This window comes from Xenopus tropicalis, chromosome 6, assembly GCF_000004195.4.
Source record: "Xenopus tropicalis strain Nigerian chromosome 6, UCB_Xtro_10.0, whole genome shotgun sequence".
Taxonomy (NCBI): Eukaryota; Metazoa; Chordata; class Amphibia; order Anura; family Pipidae; genus Xenopus; species Xenopus tropicalis.
Window position 1 is genome coordinate 64,997,566 of NC_030682.2, and position 24,520 is coordinate 65,022,085.

Consider the following 24,520-nt stretch of genomic DNA (forward strand, 5'->3'; position numbering starts at 1 on the left):
CCCAGGAAAACTATATATTGTTTTTTTCAGGACAACCTAAGTTTTCAAAATATGGTAGAATGTTTCTCTAATTCCAATTCTGTAACGAGATATAGGCTTTTAAATGTCTAAAAAATGAAATCAAATTTTCCATAATATAAACACATATACCAGAAACAAAAATAATTTAAAGGAGACATATCCTATAAAAATGATGAATGTACCAGGGAATTATACTCCTCTAGATATAGAAGGATTGTGCTTAAAAAGTTGTGTTTCTGACTGATTTTTTGAGAAATTCCACAAAACCCCCACTAGCCCCGCCCATCTGTGCCACTTCCTGCTGGCTGAATTCTCTGGATGAGCTGGGGAGCCGGCGGCCCTCCATACCCTGCACTGTAGGATAGGAACCAATCAGCAGCTAGGCTGACCTGATAGGGAACTGAAGCCTCTCTGTGCTTGTGTGAGTGCAGGGCTGTGATTGGCTCTCCCCCTCCTACTGTGCTTCTGGCAGGGACCGTTAGGACACGCCCACTCTCCATTTCACACTGGAGGGAGAAGTGAGAGGATCTATAGGGAGCTCCAATAAAGGGGCCATTTTTACAGAGAGAATTTATTTTTAGCACAAAGTGAAACCAGCACCGTATATTATTCATAATTGCCTACAAAATTAGCGTTGCTCCCCATTTATCCAATATGTCTCCTTTAATGCACGAAAATACAACTGATTTGGAAAGTACTATGTCTTCTGATCGTGCCAATACCAAACACATATAGGGGCACATTTACTAATCCACGAACGCTCCGAAGGCGTCCGAATGCATTTTTTCCGTAATGACCGGTATTTTGTGATTTTTTCGTAAATTGTCGCGACTTTTTCGTACCCGTTATGACTTTTTCGTAAATTGACGCTACTTTTTCGTAGCCATTACGATTTGCGCAAATTGTCGCGCCTTTTCCTAGCCGTCACGTACGAAAGTTTCGGATTCATTCAAGCTTCAGTATCGTGACTTTCCTTGGGCCAGGTTGGAGCTGCAGAGTGCCATTGAGTCCTATGGGAGGCTTCCAAAATCATGCAAAGTCTGAAAGGTTTGCCCGCCGTTTACGAGCGCTCAATACGAAAAAGTCGCGACAATATACAAGCAAATTGTAACGGCTCTGAAAAAGTCGCGACAATTCGCGCAAGTCGTAATGGTTACGAAAAAAACGCAAAAAATATGAAATGTTCGTTTTCCAATCCAAATTTTTCCCATTCGGATTCGTGGATTAGTAAATGTGCCCCATAGTGTTATGGAGAATTCTCACTTGTATAGGTCAAAAACTCCCAGCAGTACACTACCAAATTTCTAAAACACTGCTCCAGAAAGCTGCATACTTTAGATTTCAAGGCCAAAACTTCCACTAACAGAAGGTTTATCCCTCTCTGTCTACTCCAAACTACCAAGTTGCAAAACTTTCCTAAAGTTATTGGTTTTTATCAAAATTTGTGAATTTTTTGAAAAATCGCTTTAAAGCTTCCAGTCTATAGTATCTTATCTCCTACAGGTCATAAAGTAACCACATAAAACACCATAAATTTGAACGCCAGGGGTCCACTGAACAGTTTGAGATCCAATATGTATAGGTTTACCTAAGTATGTGGCATGTAGGGGCCCCAATGTGAACATATCCCCATATGATTTATCATTTCTGTCATTTCAGCTTCTGCAAAATCAACACATTTACATAATTTCATGTGGGATAAAGCTACAAAAAAGTATGCTCACCCCAGAAAGCCATATATTTTTGGAAAGTACACATTCCCCCGAATCTAATATGGTTACCCATATCTTTCTACTCCAAAGTACCAAGCCGCAAAGCTTTCCTAAATTTGGTGATTTTGATGACATTTCCCAAAATCCCCTCAAAGCTTCCACTTTGCAGCATCTTATCTCCCACATAGCATTAGGTACAGAGATAAAACGCCCTAAATTTGAACACCAGGAGTCCACTGAACAGTTTGATACACAATATGTATTGGTTTACCTAAGTATGTGTCATGTAGGGGCCCCAATGTGAACATACCCCATGCAAGCTATCATTTCTGTCATGACATTTCTGAAAAATGCCTAAAATTGTTGCAATTTGCCACATATATCTTACAACATTTCTTACATACAATGACACATCACCCTAAATATGAATGCCAGAGGTCTAATGAACAGTTTGATGCCCAATATGCAAAGATATGTGGTGTACAGAGGCACCCAAATGAAAATAGTGCATATGAATTTTTTCAGCTGTCAAAATAAGTCCAATGACTATGTATTATGTGTCGTAACGCCCCCCCAACTATACAGAAAAACTCAGAAAACCATATATATTTGGAAAGCACACATTCTGACAAATCCAGCATGGTAAAGAGTCCATTCTACACCAAAGTACCAATCAGCAAAGCTTTCCTAAAGTTAGTGGCTTTTATGACATTTCAGAAAATCGCCTAAAAATGTTGCAATTTGCCTCTTTTATATCACAAAATTTCTTGCATACAAATCAACCCAAATAGCAACACCAGAGGTCTACTGAACAGTTTGATACCCAATATGTATGTATGTATATTTTTATTTATAAAGCGCTACTTATGTACGCAGTGCTGTACAGTAGAATACATTAATACAAACAGGGGGTTAATAAGAAACAGCAGTAGTAGTGGGGGGCGCAACCAAGCGATTGCTCTGCAAGGAACGAAGGAGTCGGCCAGGAACGTATGGTGACACAAGGGAAGAGATGTAGTGAGGAGCAGAGGAATGGAGGGCTTTGAAGGTTAGGAAGTCACAATAAGGACTTTAGGGGAAGGGCCTAAACTCTCCTGGATGTACCAAATTCTGTGGTGTGTACTGAACCCAAAATGAAAATAGCACATTTGGATTTCTCGCCTGCCAACTCAGCTTTTGCACAGAGAGCCCCCTGTCAGCGTATTATGTGCCGTAACACCCCCTAACTATACAGAGACTCCCAGAAAACCCAGTGTGCAATGGAATAATACACCATCGCTCCAGTGACAACTAAACCTTCCTGTAGGTCTCAGAAGGGTGTTTGCAGGAGGTTTCAGCAAAGGTTTTTCATGCCTTAAAGGACATGTAAAGCCTACATTTGCCTACAATGTATATCAGTTGGTCATGTCTCCCCCACCCAAATGGCACCATTAGTACTGCATATATCCCCTCCACTTGCTAGCACCATCACATTTTCCTAAAGCAAATAGTAGCTTTCACCCGGTGGCCATTTTTCCTCTGATACATAATCAGATACATTTAAATCAGGGGTCTCAAACTCGCGGCCCGCGGGCCATTTGCGGCCCTCGGTACAATATTTTGTGGCCCGCACCAACGCCTTCTCAAAAGCAATGAATGGATCGCGATTTTTATTGCGATTCAAGGGATAATGCAAGGCACTGCGGGCGGGAGCTGCTGATTGCGGAAATGACGTTATGCCATCATAACAGTTATTATGGGAAGGCGTTCTGTGTGCACAATTAGCTGCTAAGGAGCTAATTGTGCACACAGAACGTCTTCCCATAATAACTGTTATGATGGCATAACGTCATTTCCGCAATCAGCAGCTCCCGCCCGCAGTGCCTTGCATTATCCCTTGAAAGCCAATTTTTTGTGAAATCCCTTATGCGGCCCAGCCTCATCCTGACTTTGCCTCCTGCGGCCCCCAGGTAAATTGAGTTTGAGCCCCCTGATTTAAATCTACAAACAGTATACACACACAAAGACTCAGCATACATTTCATCAAGAATACAGGCTCACACAGGGCCGGATTTCTCTCCGGTGCGCCCCAAGGCCGCCCCTGTGGGAGTCCTCCATGCGCATGCGCGAACGCGCACCCCGGTGCGCATGCGCGAACGCGCCCCCACTGCGCATGCGCAAAGCGCCAGCTCCCCATTGCGCATGCGCGAACGCTCTTTTTAACTCCCATACGGAGCAGTGGGGAGAGGTCCCGACTGCTCCGTATGGGAGCAAAATTAAAAAATGTTCTTGCGGCGGGGCGGCATGCCGCCCCTAAACTTCTGCCGCCCTAGGCCCGGGCCTTTGTGGCCTCTCCACAAATCTGGGCCTGGGCTCACACAGGCAGAACTGTCTCTGATAAAAGTTCTGCTTTGCTTGAGCACTGAATGGTAAAGCTGAGCTCAGGAAAAAAAAAACTGAAGCGGACAGCTAGAGCTGAGTTTCTATGGGAACCAGCAATGCCATCTCTTCACTGGCTGCTAGACTGGAGGGCGTGTTTAGTAATCTGAGCTTAGAACAACTGAGCATGTCTGGCAAGCCGTGAATCAAAGCAAATTCCCGAGGGAGGGGGCCGAGTGGGTTACAGGAGGAGAAGGAAATCTAAGTGTTTAAGGAAATGTTGCAGCCTTACTATTAACCTCTGGACAACCAGAGTGGCAGGTATTGGAAGATTTCAAGGAGACTGTTCTCTGATTCAATTTTTGTGTGTGGGGTTTAAATGTCCTTTAAAGGGGTGGTTCCTTTAAGGAACCACTTAGTAGCTCGTGAGCAACATGTTGCTCACCAGTCCCAGTGTCCCCAAAGCAGGTGTTGCCTTTAAAGTGGTTGTTCACCTTTGAGTTAACTTTTAGTATGATGTAGGGAATAATATTCTGAGACAATTTGCAATTGGCCTTTATTTTTTTATTAGTTGTGGTTTTGTAATTATTTCACTTTTTGTTCAGCAACTCTCCAGTTTGGAATTTCAAAATCTGATTGCTAGGGTACAAATTACCAATCAGGCATTGGTGTGAATGAGAGACTGATATATTTATAGGAGAGGGAATAAACAGAAAGAAAAGTAATAAAAAGTAACAAAAACAGTCAAATTGTAGCTTTACAGAGCATTAGTTTTTGGCTGCTGGGGTCAGTGAACCACATTTAAAAGAGTCAGAAGAAGAGGGCAAATAATTTAAAAACTATAAAAAATAATGAATACCAATTGAAAAGTTGCTTAAAATTTGCCATTCTATGACATACTGAAAGGTGAACCACCCTTTTAAAGGACAATCAAATGCTTAACTTGCATCAGAAATAGCTCTAAATCTTTTTTTTAATCAAAAATGTATTGCATCGCTCCTTCAAGACTTGGCGACTTGTTACTGCAGGCGGCGCATGCGCACAGGGCAGGAGCGACCGGTTGCCATGGTGACGCAGCGTCACCGAACTCTGTGACAAGCAGGTGGGGGAAGCGGGGGGCAGGTGCTGCGAGCGGCGGAGGGTTTGTGGCAGGAGCGGGGAGCTGCAGAATCTTTGTGACAGGAGTGGGGAGCTGGCTTGTGCTTTTCAGCCCATACAGATACGCTGTACAAGATGGTGACGCGGTTCACTAAAACAAACATGTAAGTTCTAGTATGTGTATCTCTGTAAATCTTTCATTAGGCAAGCCAGGAATATAGCGTTTTTACACAGCAATAGTAGTACTATTTAACAGGGCTGTGGAGTCGGTAGATAAATTCTCCGACTCCTCAGTTTCTGATACTTCCGACTCCACTGTTTTTAATATGCTAATGTATTTTATACATTCATACAGTCAATGAAAAGCATCCTTCATGGTCACTCAACGTGTTCCTTTATGCACTGCGTGCATTGGGCTTTATTCTTGTAGCAGAGAAGTAATTAATTATGACTGTTTGTGAATTGGGACATTTAAACTTGCTTTATTTATTTATTTTTTATTCCCATTTAAATTTAGTAGGAGTCGGAGTCGGTTCATTTTTTGCCGACTCCAGTACCCAAAATTGCCTCCGACTCCACAGCCCTGCTATTTAATAGTGTGCTTAATAGATTTTGACTTTCTTTCTCCTCTAATGTTTAAATAAGTTGTACGTAGACTTAAACTATGGTGATCCAAATAATGTTAAGACTCCTTATCCAGAAAACCACATACCAATACTAAGAGGTCCCAAACCTATATAAACTAAGAGGGATGCCATTCCAGTCAGTGCTACCAGAGGGTATTTTGGAGTGCCTTAGCATTTGCTTTGGGATACTGCCAGACACTGCTCCAGGGGTGCTGACACGCAGAGCAGATTTTGGCACAGAAACACATGAGTATGCACAAAAGTTGACTCCATGTGTCTGCACCCAGGCTAAGGTAGTGCCTCCCAGGGCAGAAACAGGAGGGGGCAGAGTCCAGCGGATGGCACCAAGGCTGATGCAGTACATCTCAGCGCTGACACACAAAAACACATATGCACACATTTTCACATCAAAATCCACTCCATGTGTCTGTGCCCAGGCCAACAGTGCCTCTAAGTTCAGGCAGAGATGGGAGCAGAGGCCAGCTGATTTCAAACTGTATATTAGCCCATTTTGGCAATAGCTTGTAAACTAAGGAACCCTGGTAAACAGACACATTTCTCCTGGTCTTAGCGGACAGTATTAACACTTAAAAAAGTCAATGCAGCAAATTGAGAAAGGCTGCTACAGCCAAAATGTTGTTCTCCATTGGCAATAAAAGTCTCCTTATCATCATCATAAGACCTGTGTGAGCAGCTTCCAATTTTTCCTTGTTCGCTACCACTTGAAGACTGCACCCAGGCATAACAAGCTTCCTTAAACGTGAGTGCCGGTGGCTCCTGTTTCTATATTATATATATATATACAGAACAAAATTGGATTGCATCACACAGGACTTAAAACAAAAAAACGTGATTTATTAAGTGAATAACAACAGACATGACATTTCAGCCATTCCTGCTACCTTTCTCAAAGTTGACACAGAAGCAATAAAGCTAAACTTAAATACTCCATGTGGCGGGAAAACACAGATAGTGACGTGCACCATTCGGTGATGTTCATGAACAAACATAACAATGTGAAAAGAAATATCAAAAACAAACTAAAATAGAAGATATAATAAATGAGTATTGTAGTAAATATGTGTAAACAATAAAGACTCACTTTGACAATTTCAGTGTGTCACGATCCTTTCTATAAGGCGTGGGTTTAAATTATATAAGCTATTACAGAATGGCTCAAATTACCTTTACCAAAATATACATTTATATATTCGATCAAACTTAACATACCTACTAAGTAGGGGTAGCGATTCTTATGTAAGAATATAATGTCGTGACAATACATCTGAATGCACAGGGTGCTATAACTTCAAAGAATTCCTTAATTCACCCAACTGATAAAAAGCAAAATGAAATACAGAAACAAAGAGCAGAAAAAAGAAAAAGAGCAAATATCGAATACACATATCGAGATGACCAGTGTATCCGATATTTGCTCTTTTTCTTTTTTCTTTATTATATCTTCTATTTTAGTTCATTTTTGATATTTCTTTTCATATTGTTATGTTTGTTTATGAACATCACCGAATAGTACACGTCATACATGCACGTCACTATCTGTGTTTTCCTGCCACATGGAGTATTTAAGTTTAGCTTTATTACTTCTATGTCAACTTTGAGAAAGGCTGCAGGAGTGGCCGAAACGTTAGTTCTGTTGTTATTCACTTAATAAATCACAGCTTTTTGTTTTAAGTCCTGTGTGATGCGATCAAATTTTGTTCTGTATCTATGCTGATGAGGCTGCACCCAGGCATCTTTTTCGCGAGTGCCGACTGGTTATGGGGTCTGTTATCCAGAAATTTTTCATTTCATTTTTTCTGGTAAATAAAACGGTAGCTGCTACTTGATCCCAATTACAATAGCATTAATCCTTATTAGAGACAAAACAATTCTACTTTTTTTTTTAGTACACTTAAGGTACGGCAATCCAAATTACAGAAAGACCCAAGTGTATATACTTTTAAAAACAAGGGTTTTTGTTTGTTTTTTACAAAGTCACCAAACCACATCAATTAAAACTCCCTGACCCTATGCGGGTCAAAAAAAACCCGCAACCAACCCTAACCTGCAAAACACTAACCCACACACAACTGAAAAATGTTGCATTTGGAGGACCTGAATCTAAACTTTACCTGAATCTTTCCACTCTGTGCATGCCTTCCAGCATGTTGCATTCCACCTGCATTCAACACTTACATGTGCCTGTGTTAGTACAGCCCCAAAAGGGAGAATAGGATGAATTTATTCCTGTGCTCCCCTGCGGTGGAACAGAGGAAAATGCTGCCGCAGGGGAGTACAGAAAGAAACGCTCCTAAGTATAATCCCCTAAATATAACATTCCTTGTTCTTTAGTCTATGGGAAACTGTTAGTTCCCCCAATTATTTTAAAAACAGGAATACTTTCTACCATTGTATTACTATATACTTTTACAAGATTAAACCCAGTTTTGTCTTTACATATTTAATAATAACATAAGCCAGCAAACTATAGCTTTGCTCTCTTACTTTTCAAGTACACATCATACATTTTATGTTCAGGTCAAAAAGATCCTTGAAATCAGAGTTGAAGTGGTTAAGTTCTGGTTACTGCACACAACCAGTTTTGAATGTGTTGGCATAGTAGGCAACTGTGCAGTGTAATACGCTGTCTTATGAAACAAAGAGAATCTATAGTTAATACCTTAGAACAAAACACAACTTTAACACACGGCATTATTAAGCACATTTTTGCATTAAAGCTTAATTTCACAGAACAAAAGTAACAAAAACTTTTAAGTATACTCACGTGTCTTAGGACGAACGTCAGAGCTCAGAGACAGGCCACATTACCTCGCCTATGAAGGAGGTGCCTTTTCTAGCTGCCAGTTTTAACAGCTAAGTAAACAGGAAGTAACAGCAGCTGATACACAAATCAGAAATATTTCACTGCAAACCAAGTGGAAACCACTGAGAGGGAGGATGAATGTTCTTTGTTGCTAGTTGCACGGATTCATTGTTATAATGCAACACTGCCATCTTGTGCTAGTCTCAAATATACTTATGAATGCAGTATTTCCTTTTGATGTGTATTCAATTACATATCATGTGGCCTATTTATCTTGCCGTGTAAAATTATTTACACTGGAAAAATGGTGAAAAAGTTGTGTAAAATAAATGGTGAATTTATAAAGCGGTATTTTATGCTTAAGCACTTAATCTACGCTATTATTTATGGCATAGTCCATTTAAAGGAACAGTAACACCAAAAAATGAAAGTGTATAAAAGTAATAACAATATAATGTACTGTTGCCCTGCATTTCTACAACTGGTGTGTTTGCCTCAAAAAGACTATTATAGTTTATATAAGTAAGCTGCTGTGTAGCCATGGGGGCAGCCATTCAAAGGAGAAAAGGCACAGGTTACTTAGCAGATAACAGATAAACCCCCATTATATGGGGCTTATCTACTAGTTATCTGCTATGTAACCTGTGCCTTTTCTCCTTTTTTCCAGCTTGAATGGCTGCCCCCATGGCTACACAGCAGCTTATTTATATAGTAGCTTTTCTATAGCAAAAACACCAGTTTTTTGCAGAGCAACAACACATTATATTTTAATTACTTTAATACACTTTAATTTTTTGATGTTACTGTTCCTTTAAGTGAATGGAAAAAATTAAAGCAGGAAGTAAATTTCTGCTGTAAAAAACACTAAGAAAATAACAGTTTGCTGTTTTCTCCACAGCACTTCAAGGAGCTTTTTACCGTAAAATTTTACACAGAAACTTGTTACACAAAAAAGTATATGCACAGCTAATAAATTTGATAAATACTTTGTGTTTTACATAGAGAAGCCTGGTGATTGGGTTGTTATTGTTTTACACAGCATGATAAATAGGCACCTACGTGTCATATACATGAATATGAAACCTGAGATTTTTCTAAATAACTTAACTAAGAGAGCTTTCTTAACACAAAGAGAAGGCTTTTCATTCACTTTTCTGTGAATGTTCTGTAAAGAAAGCATTTTACACAGTTGGGGAAAGCAATATGTTGGAAGCTGAAACAGCATTTTTGCAGTTCTCAGGTTCCTGCAATTATGCTGCTGTCAGACAGGGATCTGGAAATTCCACAATTTCCTGTGTAAGTGCAAGTTGGTTGACGGTTACAATTTCAAAGCATGTAGAGCCTGAGGTACAGCAATAGGAATATCCTATAATTGATTCAGGGAGAAAAAAAGGGACATTTACAAAATAGCCAGACTAGTGTTTCCACCGGTTTTGACCCGGACAGCCTGGTTTTTCATAGGGCTGTCCGGGTCAAAACTACCTGCCCGGTTTTCACAATTTGGAAAACCATGCAGGATTCTCTAAGACTGACAAAGCAATCTGAGATTGGCCCCGTCTCCATAATGGCACGGCCCACCTCATGACATCACACCCCACCTTCCTGCCCGGAGTTCCTGGGCAGAAGAGTTGGCAACCCTAACCCAGACACAAGTGTTAGAGCATTAAGGAAAGCAAAATTAACGATTAACGATTTGTCTGTCTTTGCCCTTAGTCAATACTACAAACACTCAATTAACTCATAAGAAAACACCTTTTAAATATTCCAGTGCAGCCCAATCTGCCTTCTCTAAAGTTAAGGCACTATTTACTTTGCACTTATCTTAGTTCATACTGATCATCAGCTACCCTTTATTGTAGAGACCGATACGTCAAATGTAGCAATTGGAGCAGTTCAAGGATATTAGAGGCTTCTGTACCGCTGTGACTTTTGTACCTATAAGCTTAGCCAGGCTAAAAGGAATTGTGATATTGGCAACAAGGAACTTTTTGCTATAAAGGTAGCCTATCATCCTATTACTATTCTAGCTGACCATAAAAACCTAGAGTTCCTAAAAGCGGTGGTTCATCTTCGATGACTGCTAATAATGTTCCCCCAGGCATAATAAGCTATTGGTGTGGATATATATATCAAAAAAGACTTATCCGACTGTTTAAGATAAACCTAAATATGCTCAATCTACTGGAAGGTGCAGTATTTTTTCTCCATGTAGTGTGGGTCCATGGAGTGTCGGAGTGTTGATGACATCACCAAGTTAGCTTTGCCTTATTCTACTTTTACTGGCTATCAGAAGCATTGTTGGTTTTGGCTGCACTGCACAAACATGAATTGCAGCTTTTTTACATGCTCACAAACAGCCAAAGAGCTGGGAATTTATGAGTTTGTTTCGCCAATTTAATAACTATGAAGGCACTCCCTCCCCAAGCATAGTGCAGAAAAGCTGTTCAGTTACACAAATTGTTTGTACCTGCTTCCCCCTCACTCCCTCCCCCAGCAAAAAAACATTACTCTCTCACCATTACCAATGTTTTGAACATTCGCCCCCTTGCCTCTCTCAGCATGTATCACAGCAGTTACACGTGTATCGGATCACATTAGAGGGAAGTTATACATATGTCCATATTAAAGATAACATTTAATTACCAAAACATGTAATTACTTAAAGCTACAGAAATAGGTTGCTAGCATCAATACACTGATCTCTACAGAGCTGGCAGTCTGGGAGGGGAGGAGCCTGTTACTTCCTATAAAGTTAATTAACCAATTGGAGGAAAGACATGCGCAGTAGATTTTGAAACTCCTACTGCCTGTATTCCACTGCCAGTACATTAGGTTTCAGCACACTGGCGTGAAGGCAACTTCCCCTGATTAAGCTGGATTGTTGCGAGTAATATGATTTATTTGCCGCTATGTTATCCTATGGCAAGAAATTTTCTGGAGAATTGTCACCCATGGTAGTGCGGATTTAACCACTGCCGACAAAGCTTACCGTGTCTTTGCCTTAAAGCTGCTGCTCTCTACTGAAAGGCATTCATAAGTTCTAAAGCTAACAGAAGTATCAGGTTACCGTGGTCCCTTTTCCCCCTCTCTTTTATGCCCACGTTTTTAAAATTAACCCTTCAGTCAGGCAGGGCAGTTTTCTTTTTCATTTATGGAAAATCATTGATAATAATTGTCAATATTGTATCCTAAAATGTGTCAAATATAAAAACACCAACCAAAATATGGAAAGTGGAATAAACCCCAAAATATGGCAAAGTTAATAAGAGTTTCAAGCAGAACGTTGTACAAGTAAACTTGATGAAAATGAAAAGTATAGTGGAACTATAACCAGAAATCAATATCAAAATCAATAGCTAAATAATATATATTTTAAAATTGAGTTTCCAGAAAGTTCTATATAGACCTCATTTTAATTAAGTAATTCTATTTTGTTTAATTATTTCTTTTCTCTGCAATAATAAAATAATTGCAGTGAAAAGACATATTAGAGGCAATACAATCTTATTAGATTTAATATTTAAAGGAGAAGTAAAGCTTAATTAAAAAGTAGAGCAGAAATGTTGTAGATTATGTTTTGAGCTACTATTCCAGCCCAAGACAACCACACCCATTTTCTTCTCTGCTGATTCACTGCACATGCTCTGTGCTGCTCTCAGTTACTGAGCTTAGGGACCGACTCACAATATACTGTATATATACAGAACTATAAACGTCATAATATAAGGCTGATTAGTAAAAAAGACAGATTATTAGTACATTGCATTTAGTATCAGAATTTAACAAGCTTGACAGTGACAGTTCTTTCACGTGTTACGGTCAATAGTCACTCATGAAATGCTGGTAGAAGCGCAAGAACCTTAGCTTGCCATGATTATTAAACACAAGGATCGCTGTTATCATCCTCCCACAGATAACGTTCAGTCCAGTACCAGAAGGCAAAATACAGCGGGGAGGCAGCGCCACTTCCTCCTTCAGTGTGAGTCAGTGGGAAGGCAGTAGGGATTTCCGGTGCATTGTGACTAAGGGGATGTAGAGGTTCACAGCGGCGTTACACGTGCGATGGAGATGTAACACGCGCACCCCCCCATGGACGGAGGTGAGCAAGTGCGAGCACAGGACCAATTGCTTGTAACTGCGCTGGACATGTAACGCGCAAACCCCCCCCGTGGACGGAGACGAGCGAGTGCGCGCACAGCACCAATAGCTGTGTAACGCGCGCACCCCCCCCGTGGCTTGAGGTGAGCGAGGGGGGGGGTGCGAGCGCGTTACTTTTTGAGCACATTTTTTGTGCTGAAAAACTTGGCTTATACTCGAGTATATACGGTACATCTGTAAACAGCACATGCGTGTGAAGTCCATGCAATGAAGAATGCAGGCTTACACAGGCAGAACTTACATTAATAAAAAGCACAGCATGGATTGTGCCCTGTAATGGTTAAAGGAGAGATAAAGATACAATCACTGTACAATCACTGCTGCTCATTTGCAGCTATCCCGGGCTGGTGCAGTTTTCTCCTAAGAGCACCAACCCAGCAGGTCAGGACAGAAGGTTAGAAGAAATGACATGTTTCTCCAGCAGACTGAACAGGTAGAGTTTCTATGAAAACCAGCAGTGCCATCTCTTTATTGGCTGCTAGACTGGAGGGAGTGTTGGGTAACCTGAGTTGAGAAGAACTGAGCATGCTCAGTTAGCCAAAAGCCAAAGTCAGTTCCTAAAGGAGGGGGCCGAGTAGGTTAAATCCAAATGCCTCCTCCTCCCCTGTGTATAGCACAGCAACCCCCAGCATATAATTACACACCTTATGGACCATATAATGATTATTTTCCAAACCCCTGCCAAGTTCACCTCCCACATGCAGCATAGGCCCGACACAATAAGGCACATAGGCAGCATAGGACAGGCAGGGTATGGCACACACATGCAGCATAAGTAAGGCAGAGTATGGCACACACAGGCATCACAGGGCAGGTAGAGTACTGTTTGTGTGTGCCATACTCTGCCTGCCCTACCCTGCTTTTTGTGCCATACTATGCCTGCCCTATCTCAGGAGCTTTTGTTGGAAGAGGACGGTCGCCCTCTTCAGATATCTCAGGCAGACGTGTGTAAACACTTCAGAAAAGTAAACACACGGAAAGCTCCTGGATCAGATAACATCCCAGGTCGTGTTTTCAAAGCTTGCACCCACGAGCTAGCAGATGTCTTCACAGACATTTTTAACCTTTCCCTGCTCCAGTCTGCTGTCCCAACATGTTTTAAGAGGACCACCATCATCCCTGTCTCTAAGAAAATGAATGTGAGCTGCCTAAATAACTATCGCCCAGTAGCACTCACCTCCATTGCCATGAAGTGCTTTGAGCGTATAGTCCAGGCTCACATCACATCTTTACTCCCTGCTTCACTTGATCCACTCCAGTTTGCCTACAGGTCAAATAGATCTACAGACGATGCCATAGCAATTGCATTTCACACTGCCCTCTCCCACCTGGACCAGAGAAACACATACGTGCGGATGCTGTTCATTGACTACAGCTCTGCTTTCAACACCATCGTACCATCCAGACTTGTCATGAAACTCCATGACCTGAACATCGGTTCCTCCCTGTGCAGCTGGATCCTGGACTTCCTGACAAACAGACCTCAGGTGGTTCGGATCGGCAACATCACCTCATCCACACTGGCACTTAGCACGGGTGCCCCCCAGGGATTTGTGCTCAGCCCCCTGCTGTGTTCACCCACGACTGTACAGCAACACACAGCTCCAATACTATCATATAATTTGCAGACAACACCACACCATCATCGGCTGCATTTCTAATGGAGATGAGTCGGCATACAGGGCAGAGGTGAGAGCCCTGACATCATGGTGCCGGGACAACAACCTGCTGCTCAACGTCAGCAAAACTAAGGAGCTCATTGTGGATTACAGGAGACTGCAGGGAGGAGGCCATACCCCCATTCACATTGAGGGATCAGAGGTGGAGAGAGTCAGCTGCTTCAGATTCCTTGGCATCAATATCAGTGAGGATCTGAGTTGGTCTCACCACGTTGGTATGATCACAAAAGCTACAAGACAGCGGCTTTTCTTTCTGCGGCGACTAAGGAGGTTCGGCATGGACTCCAGAATACTCACAAACTTCTATCGATGCACCATTGAGAGTATTCTGTCCGGCTGTATCACCACCTGGTTTGGCAGCTGTAATTCTTTGGACCGCAAAGCTCTGCAGAGGTTGGTGAGATCAGCACAGCGCATCACCAGGACTGAACTGCCGGCCATGCAGGACCTGTACAGACAGCGCTGTAGGAGGAAGATGCAGTGGATCCTCTCTGACCCCAGCCACCCCAGCCACCAGGGCCGGAACTAGGGGTAGGCAGAGTAGGCGCCTGCCTAGGGCGAAATCACTTGGGGGCGCATTTTAAAGGGGGGAAAAAAAAAATTTTTTTTTTTTTTTTTTGTAACAGTATTTATTACCACCTAGTTGGCCATTATTAACCCGCCGCCCAAACCCCCCTCTGGCATAATTATCTTTTCTTTAAGGTCCCTCCCAGCCAGGAACCGAGCGCCCTTCCTTCCCTCCCTTCCCTATACTGGCGGCGCTTATCTCCGTGCGCCTGTATGACACGCATGCGTATTGGGCACGCCCCCCCCTACGCATGCGTGTCATTGAAACACAAGGCGCCAGAAGGCACAGAAGGTGCTTGGGTGCGGCGGCCGTCGGTTGTGGTGTGAGCAGGACTGCTGGGCGCTGGCCTTGGCTGACTGGGACTGGGATTTCGAGGCATTGCTGGTACAGGTACAGATGCTGGGGCCTTGCTGGGGGCGCAATATAAGGGGGGCTTGGCTGCTGGCACAGTACAGATGGGGGGCTTGGCTGCTGACACAGGTACAGATGCTGGGGCCTGGGGGGGGGCAATATGAGGGGGCCTTTGCTGCTGGCACAGTACAGATGGGGGGGAATACGAGGGGGGCTTGGCTGCTGGCACAGTACAGATGGGGGCAATATGAGGGGGGCTTGGCTGCTGGCACAGTACAGATGGGGGCAATATGAGGGGGGCTTGGCTGCTGGCACAGTACAGATGGGGGGCTTGGCTGCTGGCACAGTACAGATGGGGGGCTTGGCTGCTGGCACAGTACAGATGGGGGGCTTGGCTGCTGACACAGGTACAGATGCTGGGGCCTGGGGGGGGGCAATATGAGGGGGCCTTTGCTGCTGGCACAGTACAGATGGGGGGGAATATGAGGGGGGCTTGGCTGCTGGCACAGTACAGATGGGGGGGAATATGAGGGGGGCTTGGCTGCTGGCACAGTACAGATGGGGGGCTTGGCTGCTGACACAGGTACAGATGCTGGGGCCTGGGGGGGGCAATATGAGGGGGCCTTTGCTGCTGGCACAGTACAGATGGGGGGGAATATGAGGGGGGCTTGGCTGCTGGCACAGTACAGATGGGGAATATGAGGGGGGCTTGGCTGCTGGCACAGTACAGATGGGGGGCAATATGAGGGGGGCTTGGCTGCTGGCACAGTACAGATGGGGGCAATATGAGGGGGGCTTGGCTGCTGGCACAGTACAGATGGGGGGCAATATGAGGGGGGCTTGGCTGCTGGCACAGTACAGATGGGGGCAATATGAGGGGGGCTTGGCTGCTGGCACAGTACAGATGGGGGCAATATGAGGGGGGCTTGGCTGCTGGCACAGTACAGATGGGGGCAATATGAGGGGGGCTTGGCTGCTGGCACAGTACAGATGGGGGCAATATGAGGGGGGCTTGGCTGCTGGCACAGTACAGATGGGGGCAATATGAGGGGGGCTTGGCTGCTGGCACAGTACAGATGGGGGCAATATGAGGGGGGCTTGGCTGCTGGCACAGTACAGATGGGGGCAATATGAGGGGGGCTTGGCTGCTGGCACAGTACAGATGGGGGCAATATGAGGGGGGCTTGGCTGCTGGCACAGTACAGATGGGGGCAATATGAGGGGGGCTTGGCTGCTGGCACAGTACAGATGGGGGCAATATGAGGGGGGCTTGGCTGCTGGCACAGTACAGATGGGGGCAATATGAGGGGGGCTTGGCTGCTGGCACAGTACAGATGGGGGCAATATGAGGGGGGCTTGGCTGCTGGCACAGTACAGATGGGGGCAATATGAGGGGGGCTTGGCTGCTGGCACAATACAGATGGAGGGCAATATGAGGGGGGGCTTGGCTGCTGGCACAGGTACAGATGCTGGGGCCTGGGGGCGCAATATGAGGGGGCTTGGCTGCTGGCACAGTACAAATGGGGGGCAATATGAGGGGTGGCTTGGCTGCTGGCACAGTACAGATGGGGGCAATATGAGGGGTGTTGGTACTGGTACATGGGGGCAATTGGGGGCTTTTTTTATGTGGCATGATAATGGCAGCTACCCATTTTTTAGTTCTATCTACTTGGGCCGTGGCTGGGCTTCGGGTGGGGCAATACATGTGACTATGCTGTGACTGGGGGTGGTTGCTGCTGTGCTGGAACTGATTAGGTTTATGTGTGCTGTGACTAGGGGGTAGGGGCTTTTGTTTTAGCACTGATAAGGGTTATGCATGTTGTGACTAGGGGTGGGGTGGTGTTTCATGTGTGCTCTGATTATTTGGTTTTAAGTTTGGGCTGATGTGCTGCCTGTGACTGTTTTGTGTGATTTATTATAAAAAATTTGCCAAGATTTAATAAGAAGCTTTTTGATGTTTTTAATGTATGGAGCTAAATATTTTTTCACTAAATGGGCTGTTAATAAGAATTTAGTGTGCCTTAACTGTAAATCATCAGGCCATTCGTGTAACATTGACTATTTGTCCTAGGGCTGGGCTTCAGATCTCACTGTTTTGTTGCTTATCAATATGATGTTTGTGCCTTTATAATGTTGATGATGCCTCGTGGCTCTGGGTAACATTTTTATGCCTGTCCTGCTCTGTGTTGTGTCTACCATTCTGTGATGTAGATAGTGACAATTTGCAGTTGGTCTTGATTTTCTTTGTGATTTTTTCAATTATGTAGATTTTTATTTAGCAGCTCTCCAAACATTTCCAGCAGCTATATGGGTGCTAGGGACCACTTTAAAGGAACAGTAACACCAAAAAATGAAAGAGCTTTAAAGTAATAAAAATATAATGCACTGTTGCCCTGCACTGGTAAAACTGGTGTGTTTGCTACAGTAACACTACTATAATTTATATAATAAGCTGCTGTGTAGCCACGGGACAGCCATTCAAGCTGGAAAAAAGGAGAAAAGGCACAGGTTACATAGCAGATAACAGATAAGTTCTGTAGAATACAAAAGTGTTTTATCTGCTATGTGCCTGTGCCTGTTCTCCTTTGAATGGCTGCCCCCATGGCTACATAGCAGCTTATTTATATAAATTATCAAAACAAAAATCAAAAACACTAATGGACACCTCAGTGGATTTTGAGTTTCTTTCTTGCCCTGCCCTTGTGACATTTGAGTTGTCACAATTACAGAAAGCTGCATCTGATCTTGCTTTAAAATACAACAAGGATTTGGATGCTTCTGAATTGTGCTCAGAGATTGAGAGCTTTAGACATCAAGTGGAAGCTATATTGCCAGATGCAAAGTCTGCAACACCTTTAGACCTGTGTCAGATGATACAGGACTATTCACTTGCAGATTGTTATCCAAACATCGATACTGCATTTCGCATATTCCTGACTTTGCCTGTAACTGTAGCATCATGCGAAAGAAGTTTTAGTAAGCTGAAACTTATTAAAAATTATTTACGTTCATCTATGGGACAAGAGAGGCTTTCAAACCTCAGCATCCTTTCAATTGAGCATGAGATGGCAAGGAAAATAGACTTCGATGATGTTATAGATCATTTTGCTGCCATGAAAGCAAGAAAAATTGCACTTTAAGTTCTTTATGTTCTACTGTACTTATTACCTTTTTTACTTGAATGTTGAATGTGTTTACAACTGTAGGTTAAATGTCTTTGTGTTTTTGCCACAGCGACATGACCATTTTTCATATTTGCACAATTCAGTGTATAAATAGTGACAGAAGGATTTGCTGAAATATCTGCAGCTTTCACTTCCAGCATGCCTATTTTGAGCTAGCTTAATATGTTATATTGCACTCTTTTTATAGGTGTTGTCTTAAAAGTTAAATTTTGTAGACATTCCAGCATTGATGTTAACTAAACCCTTTATTTGCACTTGTTTATTGTTATTTATTTACATTTATTTATTTGAAAAATTGTTTAACAGGATAGAATTATTGGTTTTTCTGACATTTTTTAGTGTACCTTATTTTTGTTTGTTAACATTACATATTTATATAAATTAAAAGTTTCTTTCATAAATGTGTTGTAAGTTTTCTTTATTAAAAAAAATGAAACCATTCATTGTATTGCTACCAATTAAATTATCTAAAATGCTGGAAAAAAAAAGAGTTAAAAAAAAAATTTGAAACCATATAATGGTAAGGTGTGAAATTGTAATGGGGGGGCGGGGCGCTGATTGAAGCCCTTGCCTAGGGTGCCAAAATACCTTGGCCCGGCCCTGCCAGCCACAGACTTTTCACGCTCCTACCATCAGGCAGGCGGTACAGGAGCATCCAGACCCGCACCAGCAGGTACAGAGACAGTTTCTACCCACAAGCCATCAGGCTTCTGAACTGCTGACATTCTGCACAAACCAACACACATTCCCCATAACTACTGGACTCTTCGCAGTGTCACTTTAAGCAAAGCCACTTTAAATCCTCACTGCACAATTTAAAATATTTCATTGCATTTTTTTTATTGTAAATACTTGTACCTTTATTGCACACTTTTATTATATTTAATATTTGTATTTTTTTTTTGTCTATGTAAAGTTGGGAGGAACATGGGTCAAAAACATTTCATTACAGTAATGATGCTTCATTGTTATTTGTATATGACAATAAACTTGAAACTTAATCTCAGTACAGACCTCATTTCAATCTTACATAAAGGTAAGCAGTCACAGCAGCCAGACAGGTGGGGGGCCACACAGAGAGGAGCAGCCCAAAGGTTGCCAGTTGGACAGCCCTGGTCTATGGGAAACTGTCCTGGCAGTACTGTTCAACATCTGTGGTGGGCAAGTTATTTGTAAATTTGTTAAGAGATCACATTCAAGATTATGCTCTGGAAAAGGGCATAAGTAATAATCAGCATTGCTTTATGAAGAAAAGTCATAGACTAATAGGGAAGAGCATACACAGATCTGGTTAGCAGAGAGAGATTCCCAGTTCTGCAAGGCTGGTGATATGCAGGAGAGGCTTCACCAACTGCAAATTCCTCCTAGTGTGCCAGTCAGTCAGGGAATGATTTCGCTCTCCTTGCACTTTAAGAACAGTTTCCTGTTCCAAAAGGTTTTCACTGTAGCTGTTGCAGATCTAGGGCCCAGTTAGGGACTTAGGGAATCACTTCATAAGAACCTGAAGGAACACAGTATACACAACAACTTTTATATAATACTTGTTTTTAAAGGGGTGGTTCACTTTTTGAGTATGTCATAAAATTGCATATTCTTAGCAACTTTTCAATTTTCTTTTTTAATTTGAATTATTTTCCTTCCTGTTCTGACTCTTTCACTGACCCCGGCAGCCCAAATTTTTTTTCTCTGTGAGGCTACAGCTATTATTGTTATAGTTACTTTTTATTACTTATGTTTCTATTTAGGCCCTCCTCTATTCATATTCCTGTCTCTGTTTCAAACTGCTGCCTTGTTATTAGTTTAAACTGGACCCTGGCAACCAGAGAGCTGTTGAAATTCCTGGAGACCTGCTGAACAAAACACCTAAGTAATTAAAAAACTGTAAACAATAAAAAATGATGACCAGTTGCAAATTGTACCTTGTATTTAATTTCATCTAAGACAGTGCTGTCCAACTTCTGCGGTGCCGAGGGCCGGAATTTCTCGCACATACATGGTGGAGGGCCGCTAATGGAAGCCACTCCCCCTTTTAAACCACACCCACTTCAAACCACACCCATTTTATCACAATGGTGGTAGTGCAGCAAAAACCCAAATGCTTGGTCCTCACTGCAGGGATATCAACCATCATTCATATGTGAAAGAATTATATTATGTCATATTAAGACACACCCTAAAATCCATATGACTTCTCCTCCCCTGTGGATAGTACAGCAAACCCCAGCAAATAATTACACACCTTAGGGACCATTTACTGGCTATTTCCAACTGCTAACAAACTCCCAGAACAAACCCCTGCCAGGTTCACCTCCCACAGGCAGCATAGGGTAGCACTCTGCCTGCCCTACGCTACCTGTGTGTGCCATACTCTACCTGCCCCATGATGCCTGTGTCTGCTATATGCTGCCTGTGTGTGCCATACTCTGCCTGCCCTATGATGCCTGTGTCTGCCATATGCTGCCTGTGTGTGCCATACTCTACCCTACCCTGCCTGTGTGTGTCATACTCGGCCTGCCATATGCTGCCTGTGTGTGCCATACTCTGTCCTACCCTGCCTCTGTGTCATACTGTACCTGCCATATGCTGCCTGTGTGTGCCATACTCTGCCCTACCCTGCCTGTGTGTGCCATACTCGGCCCTACCCTGCCTGTGTGTGCCATACTCGGCCCTACCCTACCTGTGTGTTCAATACCCTCCCTGTCCTATGCTGCCTGTTTGTGCCATACCCTCCCTGCCCCATGTTGCCTATGTGCCATACTCTGCCTACCCTATGCTGCCTGTGTGTGCCATACCCTCCCTGCCCTATGCTGCCTATGTGCCATACTCTGCCTACCCTATACTGCCTACACACAGGCCTGAGGTGTGAACAGGAGAACAATATGGGTGATTACAGCCTGAGCCTGAGGTGTGAACACTGCAGGGGGTAAACAATGCAGAGATAAAAAGGTGTGAACAGTACAGGGGATTACATGTTTAAACAATACAGAAGGATTACAGCCTGAATCTGAGGTGAGAACCATGCAGGGGGGCAGTTAATCTCAGTACTGATACCATTTAAAGTTTATACAAGGGTAAACCATCAAAGCAGCCAGACAGGTGGGGGGCCACACAGAGGGGGGTCATGCGGCCCGCGGGCCGCCAGTTGGACAGCACTGATCTAAGATATTATTTTCTGCTGGTGGCAAAACAACCCTATTGGGTGTAGTTACTGTTTTCTTTTGTTTAGTAGACTTTAGGCTTGAAGATCCATTCAATTATGGAAAGGACCCTTATCTCCTTATCTGGAAAACCCCAGGGCCGGAGCTGGATAACAGGGGTCAAATGACAATAATTTATTAACTTATATTGCTTTAATTGGTTTGGCACACAATTCTGTATTTTATTCTTTCACCACTTAAGGATATTTAAACTTTCATTTTAATCTCTTCATCTGTTTAATATGACACAAGCTAAGCGCATCTGTTTTCCATTTCTATTCATGTTCACATATTCAAGAAGTAGTTAATCATTGCGCTCATGTTTTATTCATCACTTTTGACTTTTGCCCGAGTCATTTGAACTGTGTCTAGGGCTGTACCATAAAGAGATAGAGACACCAGAAATTAAAACTTGTTTTACAACTAATATAACATTGCCTTTGCATGAGTTTATAATCATATATGATCTGAACTATAGCTTTTCATAATATAACTTTTCCTGACTTTTTTTCTGCTTTCCCCTGGTTAGCTAGTGGTTAGAACAAAGCAGAAATAGAGACTGCACTCAAACAAAATTCAACTGGGGAGCTTACCCCATTTATTATGCCAATGTACCAGAAAAAATCAACATTTTGGGAGGTACTCCCTCCCTTCGCCCCCCTGAAACGTCTATTTTATGTGGTACATTGGCATAATAAATGGGGTAAGCTCTCCAGCTGAATTTTGTTTGAGTGCAGTCTCTATTTCTGCTTTGTTCTATAAAAACTTTGCATCACAGACAATTGCCTAAGGTAAGTGCAGCTGTGAATTTTTTTGTTAGCTAGTGGTTAGGCATGTTAATCCAGGCATTCAAACGTTATTGGACTTTTTTTTTCCATTTGTTTTTTGTGGTGTAAAAGGTTTATTGGCTCTTGCAATACCTGTTGCAGACCCTAGGAACTGTGGCATAACTATAGGGGAGTTTCCTGGATTAATTTCCAGAACATTTACAATTAGAAACTGGGTGGTTTGTAGCATACTTCTCATAAGGCAGGGGTGGCCAAGACGTCGATCACGGTCCACCAGTCGATCCCCCGTGGATTTCTAGTGGACCGCGTCTAAGCCTCGGATGCGGAAGTGTGGACAAAGTCTGGGCACCTCTTCCATAGGGAATTCAGCAGTGTTATCCTTGGTCATTTCTTAAGTGTATACTTTCAAATCACTTGCATTTGTGTTTGCAAGCAGGTAGCTGAGATTATTACTTTCTGGTCTGATATTTGTATTTTTTATTAAGAGTTAGTTCTGTGGTTACTTTTAGACATGTCTCTTTGTAAAAGTGGGATTTCCTTATTTCTTCCATTTAAAGGATTAGTAACACCACTATTCACTATTTGATATGAATATACTTCAGTGACATAATGGACTATCTTTGGAATCCTGCTAAACATTTTTTGGGCCTCATCACAATCACATTTCCATGCTACTCCTAATCTTCCCCTTTCTGTGCAGGGAAGTAATAGTGACATAGATGTTACATCATTACTTGCTAACATTTTTGTGCCAGCTGGGGGTTGGGAGATCTGTAATCTGTAAGTTTTTTTTATTGAAATAAATCTTTATGTTTTACTGAATTGGTATAATTGATTCTTGTTCTTAATAGAGGTAAATTTGCTAAAATCTATGCAAGACTGAAAGTTTCCAACTTGTGCCGTTAAAAGATTTAAATTTGCCTATGTGATCTTCTATTAGGTATGTCTGTAATTATAAGTTGCCATAATTTTAATGGGATACATACTGCATAGAGACCACTGCAGTCTGGAGCATGCGTTGTGGCTGTGCTAATCTGGTTTTAAGGAAAATCCCAAAGTAAGTTCTGGATTCAGTGTATCCCTAATAATGAATTTGTTTTCTACTACTGTTGCATTAGGTTAAAAATAATTAAATATTATATTGCAGTAGGTGTTAGGGGAATTTCTATTTCTTTTATAAATTAAATTCTCTTTCCTGGAGCGCTCCAGTTAGGATAAAACCTGGCAAATGTGTAAGAATAAATATTCAGTTAAGAAAATAGCAATTACTATTGACAGAAGCAATAAATCAAAGCGCTGTGATATAACAATGTTTAAAGCTGTTACCATGACAAAGAGAAACATTACATATTACATGTGACAAAAGGAATACCATTCATAAAGTGATTAAAATGTAATAGGACATTTCTAAAAGTATATCATTAACTGTGTTTAAAGTGTCAAAGATCTTTTACAACCCATGGCCCTCTCCAATACAGTAAGGGCTCTGGCACACGGGGAGATTAGTCGCCCGCGGCAAAACTCCCTGTTCGCGGGCGACTAATCTCCCCGAGTTGCCTTCCCCTGCTATCCCATCGCGAGTCTTTTTCGGCGATTTCCTGAAATCGTCCCGCCGGCGACTTACATGTTCGCCGGTGGGATAGCAGGGGAAGGCAACTCGGGGAGATTAGTCACCCGTGAACAGGGAGTTTTGCCGCGGGCGACTAATCTCCCCGTGTGCCAGAGCTCTAAATAAAGCTGCATGAATAGTTTTTGCTTTACACAACTGTAAACCTGTTTCTAAATTCATGCATGTGACAAAGCTTTGTAATTGTCTATAATCTATTTACCAGCATTCTTTATAGCATGTTAATAAGATTAGCAATTAAAAAAAAGCTCACCAAGATTAGAAGTACAGAACGCCCCCTTGGATATGTTGAACTTTAGAATGTTTTACTTGGACATTTAGTATAGAA

General features: G+C 42.5%; 2 protein-coding genes across 5 annotated transcripts in view; one reads left to right on the plus strand and one right to left on the minus strand.

The window, feature by feature from the left end:
- The window catches only part of limd1 (LIM domains containing 1), a 32,967-nt gene extending 21,329 nt beyond the window's left edge, over positions 1-11,638 (minus strand). The window contains exon 1 of one of the 4 annotated variants that reach the window (XM_012964709.3): positions 11,162-11,326. The gene's annotated coding sequence lies outside the window, so the exon portion shown is untranslated. 4 annotated transcript variants of the gene reach the window in all.
- Positions 11,639-17,984: 6,346 nt separating this feature from the next.
- LOC105947577 (zinc finger MYM-type protein 1-like) lies at positions 17,985-18,669 on the plus strand. The gene has a single exon (XM_012965111.3). The coding sequence runs from the start codon at positions 18,053-18,055 to the stop codon at positions 18,533-18,535; it is 483 nt and encodes a 160-aa protein (XP_012820565.1). The 5' UTR covers positions 17,985-18,052; the 3' UTR covers positions 18,536-18,669.
- Positions 18,670-24,520: the final 5,851 nt, after the last annotated feature.

Bases quoted from the DNA above. Each gene is read 5' to 3' on its own strand.
- LOC105947577 (XM_012965111.3), top strand. From the start codon at position 18,053: ATGGACACCTCAGTGGATTTTGAGTTTCTTTCTTGCCCTGCCCTTGTG.